The 25,599-nt window shown below is 41.1% G+C and overlaps 1 protein-coding gene across 1 annotated transcript in view; it reads right to left on the reverse strand.

The window, feature by feature from the left end:
• LOC117519362 (kynurenine--oxoglutarate transaminase 3-like) overlaps positions 1-23,469 on the reverse strand; it is a 57,152-nt gene extending 33,683 nt beyond the window's left edge. The window contains exons 1-2 of the mRNA XM_034180714.1: positions 23,390-23,469; positions 6,021-6,111 (exon numbers count right to left, since the gene is read on the reverse strand). Of these exons, the coding sequence (XP_034036605.1) occupies positions 6,021-6,110 (90 nt within the window). The 5' untranslated portion in view covers position 6,111; positions 23,390-23,469. The remainder of the gene's footprint in view (positions 1-6,020; positions 6,112-23,389) is intronic.
• Between the last annotated feature and the right edge of the window lie 2,130 nt (positions 23,470-25,599).

Here is a 25,599-nt window from a genome sequence, read left to right on the forward strand (position 1 = left end):
GTGGAACACATTTTGGTGGAATTTATGATAATTATAGTCATCGATGTGTCACAGTGTTATATTAATGAATACACATGCATATCTTGGGGCCTATGTGGCACGATGCACACTGCATGTGCGTTCTGTGCATAGTAGGCATGTAAATCTCATCACTAACGACGATTCAATATGCATCTCAATACACTACCAGCGATATGATACATATAGCAATACATGACGATACAATGCAATACGATTCACCCCTGTTCCCGATTTGATATGTATTTGATCAAAACATCTCTTGATCTACTGGTGGTTGGCTCTCACTGCGGTATTGTATCACTTCCTGTTCCGGAGCACAGCGGTGTTTTTCTGTATCTGTTAGCTGTTTAATCTGCACAGTCAGATTGATCTAGTTATCTAGATTACGATTTGTTTCCCAGTGTAATCTTTACGTGCCTTAACTAAAGCACTCCCTCTGCTGAATCACCTCTAAATTATTTACACATTATTCAATTTGCGTGTTTTTAGGAATCCGCTAGCTTAGCATAGCTACTAGCTCTTAGCCGATTTAGCATGGCGGCTTCTCCTGTCTCTCCCGCACTTTTCTGCTCTGGGTGTGAAATATTTAGTTATTCCTCGGCCTCCTTTAGCAGTAACGGTACTTGTAATAAGTGTAGCTTATTCGCAGCTTTGGAGGCCAGGCTGGGCGAATTGGAGACTCGGCTCCGCACCGTGGAAAATTCTACAGCTAGCCAGGCCCCTGTAGTCGGTGCGGACCAAGGTAGCTTAACCTTCCCTCTGGCAGATCCCAAGCAGGCCGACTGGGTGACTGTGAGGAGGAAGCGTAGCCCTAAACAGAAGCCCCGTGTACACCGCCAACCCGTTCACATCTCTAACCGTTTTTCCACACTCGACGACACACCCACCGAGGATCAAACTCTGGTTATTGGCGACTCTGTTTTGAGAAATGTGAAGTTAGCGACACCAGCAACCATAGTCAATTGTCTTCCGGGGGCCAGAGCAGGCGACATTGAAGGAAATTTGAAACTGCTGGCTAAGGCTAAGCGTAAATTTGGTAAGATTGTAATTCACGTCGGCAGTAATGACACCCGGTTACGCCAATCGGAGGTCACTAAAATTAACATTAAATCGGTGTGTAACTTTGCAAAAACAATGTCGGACTCTGTAGTTTTCTCTGGGCCCCTCCCCAGTCGGACCGGGAGTGACATGTTTAGCCGCATGTTCTCCTTGAATTGCTGGCTGTCTGAGTGGTGTCCAAAAAATGAGGTGGGCTTCATAGATAATTGGCAAAGCTTCTGGGGAAAACCTGGTCTTGTTAGGAGAGACGGCATCCATCCCACTTTGGATGGAGCAGCTCTCATTTCTAGAAATCTGGCCAATTTTCTTAAATCCTCCAAACCGTGACTATCCAGGGTTGGGACCAGGAAGCAGAGTTGTAGTCTTACACACCTCTCTGCAGCTTCTCTCCCCCTGCCATCCCCTCATTACCCCATCCCCGTAGAGACGGTGCCTGCTCCCAGACCACCAATAACCAGCAAAAATCTATTTAAGCATAAAAATTCAAAAAGAAAAAATAATATAGCACCTTCAACTGCACCACAGACTAAAACAGTTAAATGTGGTCTATTAAACATTAGGTCTCTCTCTTCTAAGTCCCTGTTGGTAAATGATATAATAATTGATCAACATATTGATTTATTCTGCCTAACAGAAACCTGGTTACAGCAGGATGAATATGTTAGTTTAAATGAGTCAACACCCCCGAGTCACACTAACTGTCAGAATGCTCGTAGCACGGGCCGGGGCGGAGGATTAGCAGCAATCTTCCATTCCAGCTTATTAATTAATCAAAAACCCAGACAGAGCTTTAATTCATTTGAAAGCTTGTCTCTTAGTCTTGTCCATCCAAATTGGAAGTCCCAAAAAACAGTTTTATTTGTTATTATCTATCGTCCACCTGGTCGTTACTGTGAGTTTCTCTGTGAATTTTCAGACCTTTTGTCTGACTTAGTGCTTAGCTCAGATAAGATAATTATAGTGGGCGATTTTAACATCCACACAGATGCTGAGAATGACAGCCTCAACACTGCATTTAATCTATTATTAGACTCTATTGGCTTTGCTCAAAAAGTAAATGAGTCCACCCACCACTTTAATCATATCTTAGATCTTGTTCTGACTTATGGTATGGAAATGGAAGACTTAACAGTATTCCCTGAAAACTCCCTTCTGTCTGATCATTTCTTAATAACATTTACATTTACTCTGATGGACTACCCAGCAGTGGGGAATAAGTTTCATTACACTAGAAGTCTTTCAGAAAGCGCTGTAACTAGGTTTAAGGATATGATTCCTTCTTTATGTTCTCTAATGCCATATACCAACACAGTGCAGAGTAGCTACCTAAACTCTGTAAGGGAGATAGAGTATCTCGTCAATAGTTTTACATCCTCATTGAAGACAACTTTGGATGCTGTAGCTCCTCTGAAAAAGAGAGCTTTAAATCAGAAGTGTCTGACTCCGTGGTATAACTCACAAACTCGTAGCTTAAAGCAGATAACCCGTAAGTTGGAGAGGAAATGGCGTCTCACTAATTTAGAAGATCTTCACTTAGCCTGGAAAAGAGTCTGTTGCTCTATAAAAAAGCCCTCCGTAAAGCTAGGACATCTTTCTACTCATCACTAATTGAAGAAAATAAGAACAACCCCAGGTTTCTTTTCAGCACTGTAGCCAGGCTGACAAAGAGTCAGAGCTCTATTGAGCTGAGTATTCCATTAACTTTAACTAGTAATGACTTCATGACTTTCTTTGCTAACAAAATTTTAACTATTAGAGAAAAAATTACTCATAACCATCCCAAAGACGTATCGTTATCTTTGGCTGCTTTCAGTGATGCCGGTATTTGGTTAGACTCTTTCTCTCCGATTGTTCTGTCTGAGTTATTTTCATTAGTTACTTCATCCAAACCATCAACATGTTTATTAGACCCCATTCCTACCAGGCTGCTCAAGGAAGCCCTACCATTATTTAATGCTTCGATCTTAAATATGATCAATCTATCTTTGTTAGTTGGTTATGTACCACAGGCTTTTAAGGTGGCAGTAATTAAACCATTACTTAAAAAGCCATCACTTGACCCAGCTATCTTAGCTAATTATAGGCCAATCTCCAACCTTCCTTTTCTCTCAAAAATTCTTGAAAGGGTAGTTGTAAAACAGCTAACTGATCATCTGCAGAGGAATGGTCTATTTGAAGAGTTTCAGTCAGGTTTTAGAATTCATCATAGTACAGAAACAGCATTAGTGAAGGTTACAAATGATCTTCTTATGGCCTCGGACAGTGGACTCATCTCTGTGCTTGTTCTGTTGGACCTCAGTGCTGCTTTTGATACTGTTGACCATAAAATTTTATTACAGAGATTAGAGCATGCCATAGGTATTAAAGGCACTGCGCTGCGGTGGTTTGAATCATATTTGTCTAATAGATTACAATTTGTTCATGTAAATGGGGAATCTTCTTCACAGACTAAAGTTAATTATGGAGTTCCACAGGGTTCTGTGCTGGGACCAGTTTTGTTCACTTTATACATGCTTCACTTGGGCAGTATTATTAGACGGTATTGCTTAAATTTTCATTGTTACGCAGATGATACCCAGCTTTATCTATCCATGAAGCCAGAGGACACACACCAATTAGCTAAACTGCCGGATTGTCTTACAGACATAAAGACATGGATGACCTCTAATTTCCTGCTTTTAAACTCAGATAAAACTGAAGTTATTGTACTTGGCCCCACAAATCTTAGAAACATGGTGTCTAACCAGATCCTTACTCTGGATGGCATTACCCTGACCTCTAGTAATACTGTGAGAAATCTTGGAGTCATTTTTGATCAGGATATGTCATTCAAAGCGCATATTAAACAAACTGCTTTTTTGCATTTACGCAATATCTCTAAAATTAGAAAGGTCTTGTCTCAGAGTGATGCTGAAAAACTAATTCATGCATTTATTTCCTCTAGGCTGGACTATTGTAATTCATTATTATCAGGTTGTCCTAAAAGTTCCCTAAAAAGCCTTCAGTTAATTCAAAATGCTGCAGCCAGAGTACTAACGGGGACTAGAAGGAGACAGCATATCTCACCCATATTGGCCTCTCTTCATTGGCTTCCTGTTAATTCTAGAATAGAATTTAAAATTCTTCTTCTTACTTATAAGGTTTTGAATAATCAGGTCCCATCTTATCTTAGGGACCTCGTAGTACCATATCACCCCAATAGAGCGCTTCGCTCTCAGACTGCAGGCTTACTTGTAGTTCCTAGGGTTTGTAAGAGTAGAATGGGAGGCAGAGCCTTCAGCTTTCAGGCTCCTCTCCTGTGGAACCAGCTCCCAATTCAGATCAGGGAGACAGACACCCTCTCTACTTTTAAGATTAGGCTTAAAACTTTCCTTTTTGCTAAAGCTTATAGTTAGGGCTGGATCAGGTGACCCTGAACCATCCCTTAGTTATGCTGCTATAGACGTAGACTGCTGGGGGGTTCCCATGATGCACTGTTTCTTTCTCTTTTTGCTCTGTATGCACCACTCTGCATTTAATCATTAGTGATCGATCTCTGCTCCCCTCCACAGCATGTCTTTTTCCTGGTTCTCTCCCTCAGCCCCAACCAGTCCCAGCAGAAGACTGCCTCTCCCTGAGCCTGGTTCTGCTGGAGGTTTCTTCCTGTTAAAAGGGAGTTTTTCCTTCCCACTGTAGCCAAGTGCTTGCTCACAGGGGGTCGTTTTGACCGTTGGGGTTTTACATAATTATTGTATGGCCTTGCCTTACAATATAAAGCGCCTTGGGGCAGCTGTTTGTTGTGATTTGGCACTATATAAAAAAAAAATTGATTGATTGATTGATTGAGTGTTGTTAGAAGGAAAGGTGATGTAACACAGTGGTAAACATATACCACAGCTGTTTTGAAATGTGTTGCAGGCATCCATTTCATAATGAGTAAATATTTGTTTTTATTTACATTTTACACAACATCCCAACTTCATTGGAATTGGGGTTGTAGAATACAATGTAGCATTGGGTAGCAACTTTATCCTTGTAGCATCATCATATGTGCAATATCTCTTAAGCGCGCCCGATGTCGTGCTCGTCCACATTGAAGTGTTCCATCTGCCAAACAAAAGGGTTCTGCCTGCGGTGGAAATGCAAACCAAGCCAGACTTAACTGTTCCAACACGTATAATATTTTGCAGCACCTAAACCACTCACTGGAAACGGTGTTGTAAGTATACGCTGGTCAAGTTATCAAGGTGTGACAGCTGCATTAATTTATTAGATGCCTGCATATGCCAGTGTTTTTAATACAGTCAGTATACGCAGGCTAAATCGTCAAGGTGTGACAGCACTTTAATGTTCAATGGACAGACTTAAAAATTAAATCTATTAAGATAATTATTAAAAGGAGTCATATTGTGCAAAATCAACTTTAACATCTCCAAAGTGCCACAATTTTACAGACATTCCCCTGATTTAAGATCAATTTACATCACGGCTTGTTTAATATGACATATGTAACAGAAATAACCCAAATCCTATAATTTTACCACAGAATATTAAATTCCCCAAACACACACAGACCTGAGGGGTGTTATTTTTGAAAAATATACATGCAATTAAATGTGATTCATTCAGATTAATCACAGCCCTTGTAATTAGAAAATAACACTTTTATATTTTATACCACAATTTACAGTAAAATGTTACATCTCTAAACTCTAACCTGTAATTTTCACATGGGTTAACAACAGCAACAGGATTTCACAGCACCATACAATTACTGAATTATGTTTCTAGGTTCATTTATATACATTTCCATCTCTTTCACTCAAACATTTGCAGCTCTGAATGAAGATATCACAATCAGCATTACAATCTCTTCAGCCTTCTATTTGGAACTGTTGATTCATGAAGTTTATCACCACCAAAACACTTAAATAAACTGACTCAACTCAAACACCACTTACCAGTGATGTAGAAAATCCTCTTGTGCAGTTTGTCTTCACTGAATGATACACAAGCTTTAAGGATTTCTGGGTTTGCCGCGTTATGTTCATGCTGAACAAAAAGAGAAACATCAAGGATTCAGTATAGAAGAAATAACAAAAAAAAAAGTTTTCTCTAACAAGCTTTACTATGATAGAAAGTAGTGGTTTGCATGCAACAGCTTCTGTCACACTGTCTACTTGCTCAGTGAAATTTGTTAGTAGCTGGGAGTTGCAAAGAGAAGCTGATGAGTTGACCAGTCAACTTTACTGCTCTTTAATTACTCGAATCTACATGGAACAGCAGCTGATTATATGATTATTCCACTTGCCATCTGCAACACTGAGCCAGTAGCAGTTGTGCTGAGGTAGACTCTTTCCCAGTCTGCGAGATCTCCTCCATCCCAAGTGAAGTTGTGTCCAACACAACTTCACACGAGTCAAGAGCAACGCAAAGTGTGTGGCATATGCCACCAAAAGTATGTTATGTTTGTGTACGGTTTAAGAAGAAGTGTGAAAGAAGTCTGGAAATTATTTGTTTAACAAAAGACTGGTGCTTTAAAGATGGCATTTGTATAGCGACATATTGCTGCTTTGGGTCATTCCATGTCAATTCAACGAGGGCCTCACGCACTTTGTCTCAGATTTTCTTCTAATTTTACTCAAATATTCCCAGACTATCCAGAACAACAAATCTGAAGTTTGAGGCCTGTAGGCCAAGTAGTTTCGGAGATATGGTCAATTTAGTGTGCATGGGGTCTGCCGTTTTTAGGCAAAAATTATGGCCGTCATTTCTGGAGCCGTGTTCAAGGTAGAATGTCTCAGCAAATAATGAACTTAGAGGCCTGAAATTTTCTGTGGCAGTTGTCATGGACACCCAGACTTGGACTATAGTCAAACAACAGACATTGACACTAAACTATGACGTTTATGTATGCTCAAACTATGGAAAATATTACATTGACTATTGTGAGCATCCATGTTTGAGACACTGAAGCATACCATTACACTCAAAGAAGTCTTTCCATTTCTTGGCTCCTTAATGCCAGCTATACTGGCTATGAAATATGTAAATTTGGCATATCTGTGGTAAACAAATACTGTGGGAGAAACCTCTGAATTCTGAAAAAAACATTTTGTGGCTTAATTTTATTAGAAGAAAAGCTCATGTGAGCAGTAAATAAAACTCTTCAAACTGGTTCCATTTTAAAGGTATTGATATCTACTTTATGTGTTATAAATATGGCCTTCTTTATAAATCTCCTTCCTGGTTAATTTAAGCATTCAATTATGGCTAATTTGTGCACTCGCGAATGTATTTCTAGTGCTGAAATGACAATTTCATTTTAATTGTGCACACACTGCATTCATATGATTCATGGCACACCCCAGAATGCTTGCACATAGATCTGCCAGGAGGATTCCCCAAGGTTGACATGAAAGGGTATAAGGTTTCAGGCTACTTTAGGACTATACCACTTAAAGAGTATAATCCTCATTTATGCATAAATGATGTGAAGTTTTGCACATTTTTGTATATGTATATCATTATATAATTTTTGCACTTTACAGTTTTGTAAAATGTATTTTTCTTTAGATAGCTATTTAAAATATTTATTTCTCAGTTTATATTCTACTTTGCACACTTTACATTGTGTTGCATTTCTTGCCATTTTTATTTTCTTCTAACTTTTGCACATTTTGCTTTGGTTGTTCTACATTTAACATGTTTCAATTTCGGTTAACTTACAATTGATATGCAAATTTTTACATTTTTGTTCCATTTTGTTGTCATTTGTGTTTAAGTTGTGTTTGTGTGTGGCATTTTAAAATAAACATCTGTAACCTAATAATGTGTATGTAGATATTAACTTCCTTGGTTCCTTTTATGGACTCAGAGTAAACAAGAGTCCATAAAAGGAACCGAGGAAGTTAATATGCAGAATTCAAATGAAGGTTGGGAGAGTATGCTGACTGCAGTGGTCCACTACAGGATCGAACTCATGGCATGAGTTTGTTTGGAAAAATATGCTCAGGGGTTGTTGTTTTTTTTTTAATCACACCCATTCAAAAGAGACATCAAGCCAGTGGAGACTCATGCTGGAGATCCTGTGGCTCTAAAAAAGAAAAAGAAAAAAAAAAAAAAAAGATCCTGTGGCTCTGCAGGGGCCAATCATTTCCACATTTTTGGGGACTTTTCCATGTTAAGACCATATTGGTTACAGATATATGAGCATATTAATAATGTAAATACCTTATATTTGTGAAAATGTTTATTTGGGAAATATTAATGTTACAAATTGGGGTAAAGAGGATAATGCTCTAGTTGTTTTTGGCAGTGAGTAAGAAAGCCGTAACCAGGAAGTGGCTTAAACCAGACCCTCTAACTATAGACTGGTGGATCAACATTACTAAAGAAACTGATATCATGGAAAGACTCTCATTCAAGCTCAGAATTCAAATGAACAAGTTCTACAAAAGCCTGGTCAAAATGGACAGAGTATGTCAAGCCCATAAGGTCAGATTTTGTGTAGGTCTCTTTTTTTTTTTTTTTTAAATGGATGGACAAATAATCTTGTATGACTATACTCTTTCCTTTTTGTTTTGGGTTTGTTGTCTATATCAGTGATTTTCAACCTTTTTTGAGCCGCGGCACCCTTTTTATATTTACAAAATCCTGCGGCACACCACCAACCAAAATAATATTATAATTCTATTACCTCTGGTTTTGCGCAAAACCCAATTATCGCAATAGAAAATCGATACAGAAAACACCTCATTTCGAAAATCCTCAAGCATTTTGTGCTCTGATCTCAAGTAGGGCTGTCACGATTAGGAATTTCTGGAGACGATTAATTGTCAAACAAATAATTGCGATTGACGAATATATTGTCTATTTTTTTTTCTTTTTTTCCCCCTTTATATTCTACTATTGTAGTATAATTACACAACTCTGGAAGAACGTTTGGCTTCTGTGAGTGGAGAAACTGGGAATAGTGCAACATTTTTATTTTTATCTTCATTTTACATACAGTCCCAACTTTTTCTGAATTGTGGTTGTTTCTGTTGCATTTCTGAAATTGTTTCTCCTCATCAGTCACATTTTGTGCTTAAACACTGCATTAAGCCCATATTGAACAAATAAATACCTTTGGAAAGTAACAGCTGTTAAAGTTCAGAGTTCTCACCTGCTTTTTGTGATCTGTGCATCTGAACATCACCACAGCTTATCCATGTCAGGGTTTTTTTTTTGTTTGTTTGTTTTTTGTGGCTCAGTTCATTCATATATTCTCATTTTTTAAATATGTTTTTAAAGATATTTGACCGTTTATTTCATCTCATGATCTCATAAATTCAGCATACGACGCGCACATGGTGTGAACAGGACGGTAACGGCAGATCACACCTTTAGAGAAAGTTCAGAGAGAAGTAAAAGCAGCTTCATGTTTTGGTTTTTTTAACATGTTTATTCGGGTTAAAATCCTCTCTCTGCTCCGCGCTCGCTGCACACTAATGGTTCTCAGACTGTAACATGTCGCTCCTGCATTCAGGAATCTCCCTCACGCACCCCCTCCCTCGCAATCTGCAGCCTGTTGACTCCGCGCGCGCGTGCACGCACACACACGCACACACACGCACACACACGCACACACACGCACACACACGCACACACACGCACACACACACACACACACACACACACACACACACACACACACACACCGAGAGCTCCGCATTTTAGACGGCTTTTGAAGAAGACGGCCACTGTTTTAATCGGCCGTCTTATCCAAACGGAGGCTGCAGCACAAAGACGTCAGATTCTGAGTCGTTTTATGCTTTGTGGATAAAATAAATAATTCACGGTAATCGCGAATATGAAAAATAATCGCGATTGACGAATATTGTAATAATTGTGACAGCCCTAATCTCAAGTGTTTTTTTTTTTTAGACGTGTCGACACTTTTATTCACAATAATCTGCCACTCTAATATTCACGGAGCGCAGAGGCTGCCTTCAGCAAACCCAGTTGTCAATCAATCAATCAATTTTATTTATATAGCGCCAAATCACAACAAACAGTTGCCCCAAGGCGCTTTATATTGTAAGGCAAGGCCATACAATAATTACGTAAAAACCCCAACCGTCAAAACGACCCCCTGTGAGCAAGCACTTGGCGACAGTGGGAAGGAAAAACCCCTTTTTAACAGGAAGAAACCTCCAGCAGAACCAGGCTCAGGGAGGGGCAGTCTTCTGCTGGGACTGGTTGGGGCTGAGGGAGAGAACCAGGAAAAAGACATGCTGTGGAGGGGAGCAGAGATCAATCACTAATGATTAAATGCAGAGTGGTGCATACAGAGCAAAAAGAGAAACACTCAGTGCATCATGGGAACCCCCAGCAGTCTAAGTCTATAGCAGCATAACTAAGGGATGGTTCAGGGTCACCTGATCCAGCCCTAACTATAAGCTTTAGCAAAAAAGAAAGTTTTAAGCCTAATCTTAAAAGCAGAGAGGGTGGCTGTCTCCCTGACCCGAATTGGGAGCTGGTTCCACAGGAGAGGAGTCTGAAGCTGAAGGCTCTGCCTCCCATTCTACTCTTACAAACCCTAGGAACTACAAGTAAGCCTGCAGTCTGAGAGCGAAGCGCTCTATTGGGGTGATATGGTACTATGAGGTCCCTAAGATAAGATGGGACCTGATTATTCAAAACCTTATAAGTAAGAAGAAGAATTTTAAATTCTATTCTAGAATTAACAGGAAGCCAATGAAGAGAGGCCAACATGGGTGAGATATGCTCTCTCCTTCTAGTCCCTGTCAGTACTCTAGCTGCAGCATTTTGAATTAACTGAAGGCTTTTCAGGGAACTTTTAGGACAACCTGATAATAATGAATTACAATAGTCCAGCCTAGAGGAAATAAATGCATGAATTAGTTTTTCAGCATCACTCTGAGACAAGACCTTTCTAATTTTAGAGATATTGCGCAAATGCAAAAAAGCAGTCCTACATATCTGTTTAATATGCGCATTGAATGACATATCCTGATCAAAAATGACTCCAAGATTTCTCACAGTATTACTAGAGGTCAGGGTAATGCCATCCAGAGTAAGGATCTGGTTAGACACAATGTTTCTAAGATTTGTGGGGCCAAGTACAATAACTTCAGTTTTATCAGAGTTCAAAAGCAGGAAATTAGAGGTCATCCATGTCTTTATGTCTGTAAGACAATCCTGCAGTTTAGCTAATTGGTGTGTGTCCTCTGGCTTCATGGATAGATAAAGCTGGGTATCATCTGCGTAACAATGAAAATTTAAGCAATGCTGTCTAATAATACTGCCTAAGGGAAACGTATAAAGTGAATAAAATTGGTCCTAGCACAGAACCTTGTGGAACTCCATAATTAACCTTAGTCTGTGAAAAAGATTCCCCATTTACATGAACAAATTGTAATCTATTAGATAAATATGATTCAAACCACCGCAGCGCAGTGCCTTTAATACCTATGGCATGCTCTAATCTCTGTAATAAAATTTTATGGTCAACAGTATCAAAAGCAGCACTGAGGTCTAACAGAACAAGCACAGAGATGAGTCCACTGTCTGAGGCCTTAAGAAGATCATTTGTAACCTTCACTAATGCTGTTTCTGTACTATGATGAATTCTAAACCCTGACTGAAACTCTTCAAATAGACCATTCCTCTGCAGATGATCAGTTAGCTGTTTTACAACTACCTTTTCAAGAATATTTGAGAGAAAAGGAAGGTTGGAGATTGGCCTATAATTAGCTAAGATAGCTGGGTCAAGTGATGGCTTTTTAAGTAATGGTTTAATTACTGCCACCTTTGTGGCACCTGTGTGGATGATAAAAACGCCCACTATAATTATCTTATCTGAGCTAAGCACTAAGTCAGACAAAAGGTCTGAAAATTCATAGAGAAACTCACAGTAACGACCAGGTGGACGATAGATAATAAATAAAACTGGTTTTTGGGACTTCCAATTTGGATGGACAAGACTAAGAGTCAAGCTTTCAAATGAATTAAAGCTCTGTCTGGGTTTTGGATTAATTAATAAGCTGGAATGGAAGATTGCTGCTAATCCTCCGCCTCGGCCCGTGCTACGAGCATTCTGGCAGTTAGTGTGACTCGGGGGTGTTGACTCATTTAAACTAACATTTATCCTGCTGTAACCAGGATTCTGTAAGGCAGAATAAATCAATATGTTGATCAATTATTATATCATTTACTAACAGAGACTTAGAAGAGAGAGACCTAATGTTTAATAGACCACATTTAACTGTTTTAGTCTGTGGTGCAGTTGAAGGTGCTATATTATTTTTTCTTTTTGAATTTTTATGCTTAAATAGATTTTTACTGGTTATTGGTGGTCTGGGAGCAGGCACCGTCTCTACGGGGATGGGGTAATGAGGGGATGGCAGGGGGAGAGAAGCTGCAGAGAGGTGTGTAAGACTACAACTCTGCTTCCTGGTCCCAACCCTGGATAGTCACGGTTTGGAGGATTTAAGAAAATTGGCCAGATTTCTAGAAATGACAGCTGCTCCATCCAAAGTGGGATGGATGCCGTCTCTCCTAACAAGACCAGGTTTTCCCCAGAAGCTTTGCCAATTATCTATGAAGCCCACCTCATTTTTTGGACACCACTCAGACAGCCAGCAATTCAAGGAAAACATGCGGCTAAACATGTCACTCCCGGTCCGATTGGGGAGGGGCCCAGAGAAAAGTACAGAGTCCGACATTCTTTTTGCAAAGTTACACACCGATTCAATGTTAATTTTAGTAACCTCCGATTGGCGTAACCGGGTGTCATTACTGCCGACGTGAATTACAATCTTACCAAATTTACGCTTAGCCTTAGCCAGCAGTTTCAAATTTCCTTCAATGTCGCCTGCTCTGGCCCCCGGAAGACAATTGACTATGGTTGCTGGTGTTGCTAACTTCACATTTCTCAAAACAGAGTCGCCAATAACCAGAGTTTGATCCTCGGCGGGTGTGTCGCCGAGTGGGGAAAAACGGTTAGAAATGTGAACGGGTTGGCGGTGTACACGGGGCTTCTGTTTAGGACTACGCTTCTTCCTCACAGTCACCCAGTCAGCCTGCTTTCCCGGCTGCTCGGGATCTGCTGGAAGGGAACTAACTGCGGCTAAGCTACCTTGGTCCGCACCGACTACAGGGGCCTGGCTAGCTGTAGAATTTTCCACAGTGCGGAGCTGAGTCTCCAATATGCCCAGCCTGGCCTCCAAAGCTACGAATAAGCTACACTTATTACAAGTACTATTACTGCTAAAGGAGGCCGAGGAATAACTAAACATTTCACACCCAGAGCAGAAAAGTGCAGGAGAGACAGGAGAAGCCGCCATGCTAAATCGGCTAAGAGCTAGTAGCTGCGCTAAGCTAGCGGATTCCTAAAAACACACAAAGTGAATAATGTGTAAATAATTTAGAGGTGATTCAGCAGAGGGAGTGCTTTAGTTAAGGCACGTGAAGATTACACTGTGAAACAAATCGTTATCTAGTTATCTAGATCAATCTAACTGTGCAGATTAAACAGCTAACAGATACAGCAAAACACCGCTGTGCTCCGGAACAGGAAGTGATACAATACCGCAGTGAGAGCCAACCACCAGTAGAGGCATCCGCCCCATCCTGTCCATGGCTAATGCTGAGACCCTGATTCATGATTTTGTTTCTTCTTGACTAGATTATTGTAATGTTCTATTTCCAGGGTTACCACAGTCCAGCATTAGGGGTCTTCAGCTGGTTCAGAACGCTGCCGCCAGACTTCTGACACGTAGCGGAAGGTCTGAACATATCACACCCATTTTGGCATCTTTGCACTGGCTCCCTGTCACTGTGAGAGCAGATTTTAAGGTTTTGCTATTGACTTATAAGGTTGTTCATGGACTGGCGCCATCTTATTTGGCTAATCTGGTGGAACTCGACGTGCTGGCCCAGGCTTTGCGGTCGCAGGATGCAGGACTTCTCTGTGTTCCGGTGAAGAAGAAGTCAGCAGGTCAAAGAGCCTTTTCGTATCGTGCACCCACCCTGTGGAACAGTCTTCCTGCAACCGTGAGGCAGTCTGAGTCCGTGGACATTTTTAGGTCAAGACTCAAAACCTATTTTTATTCTCTTTCTTATGGATAGTTTTTATTTTTATTTGTTTTATTATTTTACTTCTGCTTTTATTTATGTATTTGAATTTTTTTAAAATTTATTTCTAATTATTTATTCAATTTTATGTTGACTTGTTTTATGTAAGGCGCCTTGAGACGGCTTTTGCTGTGATTTGGCGCATTATAAGCTAATTAAATTAAATTGAATTAATTTGTTGTGTTTTCTTTGTTACAGCAACCTGGAGATGGAGAAGAAACTGTTGAAAAAGCTGCATAACCAGCAAAAAAGAGATGCACTCTTCCCTCCAGTATTGGTACTCCTGAGGTGTCAGTTGATTTTACATATTTTACCAAACATATGCATTCTTTATCAGAAAGAAAACACTGACATGCCGAATCACATACAGCAATTGATGCTGTCAATCTCAAACAAGCAGCAATAGATAGTGGCAACAAATTTCTGTTTATGCAGATAAAGGATTAAGATTGTGTGGTAAACAAAGTGAAGCATCACAAGTCACAACTTCACTCATTACCTGACTAAACCTACAAAAGATGAGGATTCAGAGGACATGTCATATAGAAGCTTTGCATGTGACGTCACAGGTGCTGAAAATATTCCAGCACCACGTGGAACTTGCAAAACACCAGACAAAGATGCAGGATCAAATTAAGGGACTGAAAGCTGAACTCCATCAAACAAAGAAGAAAAACATAACTATTATGGCAAGGGTGAAACAAGAGGCTAAAATATCCAGAATCTTTGGGAGGGACCAATTTCAAAGCCTATCCACATGGGAATGCGAGAATGTAAATGGACCTCAGGTACTGCGAAAAAAGCTCTGCAATTGAGATTCAGGTGTGGTGCTGTGGGCTACAAGCTTCTCCTTGAGCAGGAGGAGAAGCTTCATCCTTCGCTATTTGGTGAGACCAGGACAAGGCGATTGTATTTTGGGGGCGCATGGGTTTAATATAGGTGGAACAATCATGTCGAGTGTGGCTGTGAGCACTGTGTTTAAGCTGTCCACAAGACTGGCTACTGAATGGTCATGTTCTGAAAGCGACGCAAAAGTATAAGGCAGCCAGGCTCCAAGTTCAACTGTAGTTGAAGAGTTGATGTGTCGCCGCAATGACAAATAAGTGTCTTGTTCCAGTAAACACGAGACTGTAAACTTAAGTGACTGATCGGAGACCACTGATGCAAGAGGCATGATGTCAATATTTGTGACACGAGGACGATATCCAGGGTATTTCCACTAATGTGCACCGAACACTGAATGGATTTCTGGAATCCTAATACAGTAAAACTCGCCTAAACAATTACTGTCTAAACCAGATATTCGCACTCACTGGACAAAAACACAAGTCCCTATATATATATATATATATATATACACACAAGGTCTGTTAGAAAAGTATCCGAGCTTTTTATTTTTTGCAAAAACCATATGGATTTGATTCACGTGTGATTCTATCAGCCAAGCTTGAACCTTCGTGCGCATGCTTGAGTTTTTTTACGCCTGTCGGTTGCGTCATTCGCCTGTGAGCAGGCTTTGTGTGAGCAGTGGTCCACCCCTCTCGTCGGATTTTTATTGCGAATAAATGTCTGAACGATTTGGAGCTTTCCTGCATCAAATTTTTCCAGAAACTGTGAGAGACCTCCAGCTGGACACCATTCGGAAAATTCATATGGCTTTCAGCGATGATTTTATGGGGATTACACAGATTAAGGAGTGCTCCAGCCAGTTTAAAGACCGCCCACAGTGTCTGAGAGTGCGGTACACTCCGAGCACCGATCGACAGGCTGACACCCCGCTGAAACAACCAGATCATTTCCAACGTGAAGGCTTTGTTGATCCGGGACGTCGTCTGACTTCCACAAAAAAAGGCAGAAGGCGTGGACATCAGCACTTTTTCGGCACATTCCACTGCTACAGGAATTTTTTTCATGGAAAGAGGAGCGGAGGGATGCAAGACCGTGCCGCTCATGGCGCGGCACAAAACCACCTCCGTGCTGGTTTCACAGGACGGCTTTCAGATGGTCTCAGACCGTTTTCGGTTGCTTTTCAGTCGTGTGAATATCCGAGAAATTGTGCATGAGCTGGACAAGCCCGAACATGTCCTGTGAGACTTCATCACGGCGTTGCTTTGCACCATGCGGAAACGTCCCGACGCACGGAATTCCTCCGCACGTCTGTCTCAATGTGCCAAAAAAGTGCTGATGTCTACATCTTCCGCAATTTCTGTGCTAGTCAGATGACGTCCCGGATCAACACAGCGTCCAGTGTGGAAATGAATGGCACATTCCACTGTTACAGAAGTTTTTGTCATGGAAAGAGGAACGGAGGCTTCGCGCGTTGCGGGGGTGCCGCATGGCGCAAAGCAACGCCGTGATGAAGCCTCACATGACATGTTCTGGCATGTCCAGGCACAGCCACAATTTCTGGGATAATCACTCGATGGAAAAACCACCGACAGCTGTCTGAACGCCATCTCAAAGCCGTCTTGTGAGACCAAAATGGAAGTGGTTTTGTCTCGCTCCAGTAGCGAATCCATCGTGACGCGCGAAGCCTCCGCTCGGCTTTCCATGACAAAATCTCTTGTTAAAAGTGACATCTGCCGGAAAATGGTTGATGTCCAGCTCTTGTGATAACCAGAGAAATTGCACACGATGGTCACGGATCCATACAGTCATCCGTTTAGAAATGAAATGGTCGCTCAGCCTGTCGATGGCGGCTTCGGAGCGCGGCGCTCTGGGCCGTCCTTAAAGTGACAGTAACACTCCGTAATCTCTTTGAAGCCCATAAAATTTTCACCAAAAACCATCTGAATTTCTCGAATGGTGTCCACTTGGATGTCCCTCACAGTTTCTGAAAAAATTTTGATCAAGCAAAGCAGCAGTCTCTGAGCCATTCCTAAACAATGACCACTCCTCACTCAAAGCATGCTCACAGGCGAAAGACGCAACCGACAGGTGTGAAAAAACTCACGCATGCGCACAAAGGTTCAAGCTTGGCTGACGCAATCACACGTGATTCAAATCCATATGGTTTTTGAAAAAAATAAGGTCGGATACTTTTCTGACAGATATATATATATATATATATATATACACACGATGTTTATTAGAAAACTAACCGGCAGTTTTTATTAAAAAAAAAACTATATGGATTTGAATCACGTGTGATTACACCAGACATGCTTGAACCCTCGTGCGCATGCATGAGTTTTTTCACGCGTGTCGGTGACGTCATCTGCCTGTGGGCAGGCTTTGAGTGAGCACTGGTCCAGCCCTCTCGGCTGAAATCCTTTGTCTGAGACGCTGCTGGAGACGGCGCGTGTTGCTTTATCAAAATTTTTACAGGACCTGTGAAGGATATCCGAGTGGACACTATTCGAGAAATTCAGCTGGTTCTCGGTGAAAAGTTTAACGGCTGATGAAAGATTGTGGAGTTTCTTTTGCTTTAAGGACAGCTCACAAAGCGGATCCGCGCGGAGAGGTGTCGTCCGTCTGGCTGTTTCGAGCTGAAAACATCCTAATTTAAGGCTCTGTTCACCCAGGTCGTCGTCAGAGAACAGAGAAGTTTCAGAAGAAGTCGGCATGAGGAGTTTATGCGGACATTCCACTGTTAAAGGAGATTTTGTAATGAAAGAACGTGCGGGCAAATTCGCCGAGTGGGTTCCGTGACGACGACGCAAATCCGTCTGCGCCGCGACAGGAAAAACACCTCCGTGTTGAAAACCATTTGTAAAATTCAGGTAGCTTTTGATGGCTTTCAACAAGTGAGTATCTGAGAAATTGTTTAACAGCTGGGCATGTTCCAACTTGTCCGTTAAGGTTTCCAATGGAGGTGTTTTTCCTGTCGCGACCCCCGCAGTCGGGTCCGGCCCGACATGCGAATCTGCTCGCACGTTCTTTCATTACAAAATCTCCTTTAACAGTGGAATGTCCGCATAAACTCCTCATGCCAACCTCTTCTGAAACTTCTCTGTTCTCTGACGACGACCTGGGTGAACAGAACCTGAAATGTGGAAGTTTTCAGCTTGAAACAGCGAGATGACGCCGCCAAAATACAGACCAAAATCTCTCATCAGCCGTTAAAATTTTTACCGAAAACCAGCTGAATTTATCGAATGGTGTCCACTCAGTTGTGCCTTACAGTTTTTGAAAAAATTTTGATCAAACAAAGCAGCAGTCTCTGAGCCATTCCTAAACAATGGGGGGGAAAAAAAAAAAAAAAAAAAAAAAAAAAAAAAAAAAAAAAAATCGATGAGAGGGTGGGCCACTTCTCACTCAAAGACTGCCCACAGGCGAATGATGTAACAGACAGGCGCGAAAAAACTCTCGCATGCCCACGAGGGTTCAAGCATGTCTGATGTAATCACACGTGATTCAAATCCATATGGTTTTTGAAAAAAAATAATAAGGTCGGATACTTTTCTAACAGACCTCATACACTCAACAAAAATATAAACGCAACACTTTTGGTTTTGCTTCCATTTTGTATGAGATTAACTCAAAGATCTAAAACTTTTTCCACATACACAATATCACCATTTCCCTCAAATATTGTTCACAAACCAGTCTAAATCTGTGATAGTGAGCACTTCTCCTTTGCTGAGATAATCCATCCCACCTCACAGGTGTGCCATATCAAGATGCTGATTAGACACCATGATTAGTGCACAGGTGTGCCTTAGACTGCCCACAATAAAAGGCCACTCTGAAAGGTGCAGTTTTATCACACACCACAATGCCAAAGATGTCGCAAGATTTGAGGGAGCGTGCAATTGGCATGCTGACAGCAGGAATGTCAACCAGAGCTGTTGCTCGTGTATTGAATGTTCATTTCTCTACCATAAGCCATCTCCAAAGGCGTTTCAGAGAATTTGGCAGTACATCCAACCAGCCTCACAACCGCAGACCATGTGTAACCACACCAGCCCAGGACCTCCACATCCAGCATGTTCACCTCCAAGATCGTCTGAGACCAGCCACTCGGACAGCTGCTGAAACAATCGGTTTGCATAACCAAAGAATTTCTGCACAAACTGTCAGAAACCGTCTCAGGGAAGCTCATCTGCATGCTCGTCGTCCTCATCGGGGTCTCGACCTGACTCCAGTTCGTCGTCGTAACCGACTTGAGTGGGCAAATGCTCACATTCGCTAGCGTTTGGCACGTTGGAGAGGTGTTCTCTTCACGGATGAATCCCGGTTCACACTGTTCAGGGCAAATGGCAGACAGTGTGTTTGGTGTCGTGTGGGTGAGTGGTTTTCTGATGTCAATGTTGTGGATCGAGTGGCCCATGGTGGCGGTGGGGTTATGGTATCGGCAGGCATCTGATATGGACGAAGAACAGGATAATGCACGGCCCCATGTTGCAAGGATCTGTACACAATTCTTGGAAGCTGAAAATGTCCCAGTTCTTGGATGGCCGGCATACTCACCGGACATGTCACCCATTGAGCATGTTTGGGATGCTCTGGACCGGCGTATACGACAGCGTGTACCAGTTCCTGCCAATATCCAGCAACTTCGCACAGCCATTGAAGAGGAGTGGACCAACATTCCACAGGCCACAATTGACAACCTTTATCAACTCTATGCGAAGGAGATGTGTTGCACTGCATGAGGCAAATGGTGGTCACACCAGATACTGACTGGTATCCCCCCCCCCAATAAAACAAAACTGCACCTTTCAGAGTGGCCTTTTATTGTGGACAGTCTAAGGCACACCTGTGCACTAATCATGGTGTCTAATCAGCATCTTGATATGGCACACCTGTGAGGTGGGATGGATTATCTCAGCAAAGGAGAAATGCTCACTATCACAGATTTAGACTGGTTTGTGAACAATATTTGAGGGAAATGGTGATATTGTGTATGTGGAAAAAGTTTTAGATCTTTGAGTTCATCTCATACAAAATGGGAGCAAAACCAAAAGTGTTGTGTTTATATTTTTGTTGAGTGTATATATATATATATTTTTTTTTTTTTTTTGGTAGAATGTATTTCTTCTATGGAGGAAATTGTACACCTTACCATTGATTTGGAGGCGCAGTAGATGACTGTACAAAGAAAAGCTCAGAGGGACAAATCAATAAAAAGCATAATCCAGACAAATTGCATAAAGACGTGATGGAGAACTTTAAAACTGTCACGTACATCAACATCACTGCACTATGGACTTAGAGATGAGCCGCAGAGGATTTTAAGGTACAGTCTGCTGTGGACTCAGAAAAAAGAGTGGCTTGACCAAATGTAATCTTTTTAATGGACATAAGGCACGCCAGCCGCCACTTGTTTAAGGCAGGAATCTATTTTTTTTTTTCAAGAGGAATTTTTGACCTGGTCATTACATAAAACGGGTCCCATTCAGGATTCCCCATAGGTCATTCAGCGCCTCCTAACTAACTAATCCATTACATAAATATAATAATGGTAGATTGTCCATTTCATACATATAACGGATTTTGTTCCTTTTATACATACAACCCCAATTCCAATGAAGTTGGGACGTTACGTAAAATGTAAATAAAACAGAATTCAATGATTTGCAAATCCTCTTCAACCTATATTCAATTGAATACACCACAAAGACAAAATATTTAATGTTCAAACTGATAACCTTTATTGTTTTTGTGCAAATATTTGCTCATTTTGAAATGGATGCCTGCAACACGTTTCAAAAAAGCTGGGACAGTGGTATGTTTACCACTGTGTTACATCACCTTTCCTTCTAACAACACTCAATAAGCGTTAGGGAACTGAGGACACTAATTGTTGAAGCTTTGTAGGTGGAATTCTTTCCCATTCTTGCTTGATGTACGACTTCAGTTGTTCAACAGTTCGGGGTCTCCGTTGTCATATTTTGCGCTTCATAATGCCCCACACATTTTCAATGGGCGACAGGTCTGGACTGCAGGCAGGTCAGTCTAGTACTAATTGTTGAACCTTTGTAGGTGGAATTCTTTCCCAGTCCAGTACCTGCACTCTTTTACTACGAAGCCACGCTGTTGTAACACGTGCAGAATGTGGCTTGGCATTGTCTTGCTGAAATAAGCAGGGACTTCCCTGAAAATGAAGCTGCTTGGATGGCAGCATGTGTTGCTCCAAAACCTGGATGTACCTTTCAGCATTGATAGTGCCATCACAGATGTGTAAGCTGCCCATGCCATGGGCACTAACACACCCCCATACTATCGCAGATGCTTGCTTTTGAACTTTGCACTGGTAACAATCTGGATGGTCTTTTTCCTCTTTTGTCCAGAGGACATGACGTCCATGATTTCCAAAAACAATTTGAAATGTGGACTCATCAGACCACAACACACTTTTCCACTTTGCATCTGTCCATTTCAAATGAGCTAAGGCCCAGAGAAGGCGGCGGCATTTCTGGATATTGTTGATGTATGGCTTTCACTTTGCATGGTAGAGTTTTAACTTGCACTTTAGATGTAGTGATGAGCTGTGTTAACCGACAATGGTTTTTTGAAGTGTTCCTGAGCCCACGCGGTAAGATCCTTTACATAATAATGTTGGTTCTTAATGCAGTGCCGCCTAAGGGATCGAAAGTCACGGGCACTCAGTGTTGGTTTTCAGCCTTACTGCTTACGTGTAGAAAGTTCTCCAGATTCTCTGAATCTTCTAATGATATTATAGACTGCTAATGATGGAATCCCTAAATTCCTTGCAAATGAACATTGATAAACATTGTTCTTAAACTGTTGGACTATTTTTCGTGCAGTCGTCCACAAAGTGGTGATCCTCGCCCCATCTTTGCTTGTGAACAGCTGAGCCTTTTGGTGATGCTCCTTTTATACCCAATCATGACACTCACTTGTTTCCAATTATTCTGTTCACCTGTGGAATGTTCCAAACAGGTGTTCTTTAAGCATTTTTCAACTTTCCCAGTCTTTTGTTGCCCCTGTCCCAGCTTTTTTGAATGTGTTGCAGGCATCCATTTCAAAATGAGCAAATATTTGCACAAAAAGAAAAAAGTCTATCAGTTTGAACATTAAAAATCTTGTCTTTGTGGTGTATTCAATTGAATACATAGGTTGAAGAGGATTTGCAAATTATCGTATTCTGTTTTTATTTACATTTCACACAATGTCCAAACTTCACTGGAATTGGGATTGTATAAACAGATTTCAATAATGGACAAAATTCACTGGTTCACCTGAATCTATTATATGAAAGTTTAACTGGACATCCATAATGTCCATAAATGATTTGCAGAGGGGGTCAGAAGGTTTATTTACAGTGGTTTGCAAAAGTATTCAGCCCCTTGGTATTTCATGCATTTGAATTTGTTTATGGCATTTCAAATACACAAACTAAATCAGGCTTCTCAATATATAAATGTTTAAAATTATCTTCCTTAGACTCAAACTGAAAGCAAATCTCTACAACCTGATATAAATTAATTAAAAATATAAAAGTCAAGATGATGAGATGCATACATAATGGGCTCCTTTGGTATAATACCTGTAAATAATCAATTTTATTGCCAGTTTTCTTCAGACGTGGATCGGGAGGTCTGGGCGGCTTTGCTTGAGCTGCTGCCCCCGCGACCCGACTCCGGATAAAGCGGAAGAAAATGGATGGACGGATGGATGGATGGATTACATGAACATTTCCAAGTCACTAAATATATCTTGAACTTTATTTACATCAGTTATGAATACAAACAGTATGTATGTACAGATTCCTGAGGAATCTGTACATCTTGAAGCCCTTGCTGTGTCTATTTGTGCCTCCAAATGCACAACAACCCGGCATTTTCAGAGAATAAATAAATAAAATAAAATAGCTTGATTTACATGCAGACAGATTAACAGCGAACAATATTTTGAACCCAAAATGGCACAATGAGTCACGTGACCGATTTTTTTTTTTTTTTTTTTCGACTCGTCATGTCGCTACTCACTCTATCAAGGGACTCTAGCTCCAAACCCTCTGAATAGTTGAAGGCCACACTAAGGTCCCAACAACAGAAAATATAACGACATTCAAACGCGTAAGTAAACTGGCAGTGACGTGGCCGCGACCAAGTCAATAATGACTGACAGAGACAGACACACACGCACGAAATCAGCCTGAAGTTTGTCCTGGCAGCAAAACGCCACCGTATTTCTATGAAACACGACGAACAGGACGATGACACCTGTAACGAAAATGTACCATAGATAAGACGCAACGCCCACAATCACACCTTACCTCCAACCGAGTTTATTCCCCAGGCAACTCTGAGTGAACACAGCTTCAAAGAACTGCCGTCGTCTTCTTCTTCGTCTTCTTTGGATATTATTGGCGGTTTGCAAACCAACACGGTGCATTACCGCCACCAAATGGTCAGGAGTGGAGCATTACTGGATTCTGATGTACGTTGGAGATGAGGGAGGGGAAATGAGGGAGGGGAAAAACAAACAGCAAAAAAAACAAAAAAAAAACAAACAAACAACAACAAAAAAAAACCCGGTCCTAAATTCTCTTGAATAACCTTCTTTCCTTTCTATATGTCAGTGCGCGCCTCCAAGCAGGTGGTGTAATTGTAGAAAAGTCAAGTAATCCTTGAAGTGTTAAACTGCTCTGTCCTCGTGTTCTGACAGTGTCTAGTAGAATTCTTAATCCAACCTGCCCCTGAATTTTATATAAAAACCAACCCCTGGCTTCCCTATCCCACTGCTTTTGCCATGCTTTGTTCAATTCTGTGTTGACGACTGTTTTGACTTCAGATTTCGTAAGTGGAATGTTGATTCATATTCCTGATTTCAGAGCTGCTTTGGCCACCTGATCGATAGAAATTACAGTTGTACAACCCCAATTCCAATTAAGTGGGGACATTGTGTAAAATGTAAATAAAAAAACAGAATATAATGATTTGAAAATCCTCTTCAACCTATATTCAATTGAATACAACACAAAGACAAGATATTTCATTGTTTTTGTGCAAATATTTGCTGATTTTGAAATGGATGCCTCCAACACGTTTCAAAAAAGCTGGGAGAGTGGTATGTTTACCACTGTGTTAAATCACCTTTCCTTCTAACAACACTCAATAAGCGTTTGGGAACTGAGGACACTAATTGTTGAAGCTTTGCAGGTGGAATTCTTTCCCATTGTTGTTTGATGAACGACTTCAGTTGTTCAAGAGTCCGGGGTCTCCGTTGTCATATTTTGCGCTTCATAATGCACCACATATTTACAACGGGCAACAGGTCTGGACTGCAGGCAGGTCAGTCTAGTACCCGCACTCTTTTACTACGATGACATGCTGTTGTAACACGTGCAGAATGTGGCTTGACATTGTCTTGCTGAAATAAACAGGGACGTCCCTGAAAAAGACGTTGCTTGGATGGCAGCATGTGTTGCTCCAAAACCTGGGTGTACTTTTCAGCATTGATGGTGTCATCACAGATGTGTAAGTTGCCCATGCCATGGGCACTAACACACCCCGATATCATCACAGATGCTGGCTTTTGAACTTTGCGCTGGTAACAATCTGGATGGTCTTCTTCCTCTTTTGTCTGGAGGACACAATGTCAATGATTTCCAAAAACAATTTCAAATGTGGACTCATCAGACCGCAGCACACTTTTCCACTTTGCATCTGTCCATTTCAAATGAGCTCGTGTCCAGAGAAGGTGGCGACATTTCTGGATGTTGTTGATGTATGGCTTTCGCTATTCCTGACCCCACACAGTAAGATCTTTTGACACAATGATGTCAGTTTTTAATGCAGTGCCGCCTGAGGGATCAAAGGTCATGGGAATTCAATGTTGGTTTTCGGCCTTGCTGTTTACGTGTCGAAAGTTCTCCAGATTCTCTGAATCTTCTGATTATATTATGGACTGTAGATGATGGAATCCCTAAATTCCTTGCAATTGAATGTTGAGAAACATTGTTCTTAAACTGTTGGACTATTTTTTCATGCAGTTGTTCACAAAGTGGTGATCCTCACCCCATCTTTGTTTGTGAACGGCTGAGATTTTGGGGATACTCCTTTTATACCCAAACATGACACTCACAATTAGTGTCCTCAGTTCCCAAACACTTATTGAGTGTTGTTAGAAGGAAAGGTGATGTAACACAGTGGTAAACATACTACTGTCCCAGCTTTTTTGAAATGTGTTGCAGGCATCCATTTCAAAATGAGCAAATATTGGCACAAAAACAATAAAGTTTATCAGTTTGAACATTAAATATCTCGTCTTTGTGGTGTATTCAATTGAATATAAATTAAAGAGGATTTGCAAATCATTGTATTCTGTTTTTATTTACATTTCACACAATGTCCCAACTTCACTGGAATTGGAGTTGTATCTAAACGTTTGGGCACCCCTGATGATTTCCATGATTTTCCTTTATAAATTATTGGTTGTTTGGATCAGCAATTTCAGTTAAATATATCATATACCAATGTCAAT

Source organism: Thalassophryne amazonica, chromosome 10 (assembly GCF_902500255.1).
Source record: "Thalassophryne amazonica chromosome 10, fThaAma1.1, whole genome shotgun sequence".
In the NCBI taxonomy this organism is placed as follows: domain Eukaryota; kingdom Metazoa; phylum Chordata; class Actinopteri; order Batrachoidiformes; family Batrachoididae; genus Thalassophryne; species Thalassophryne amazonica.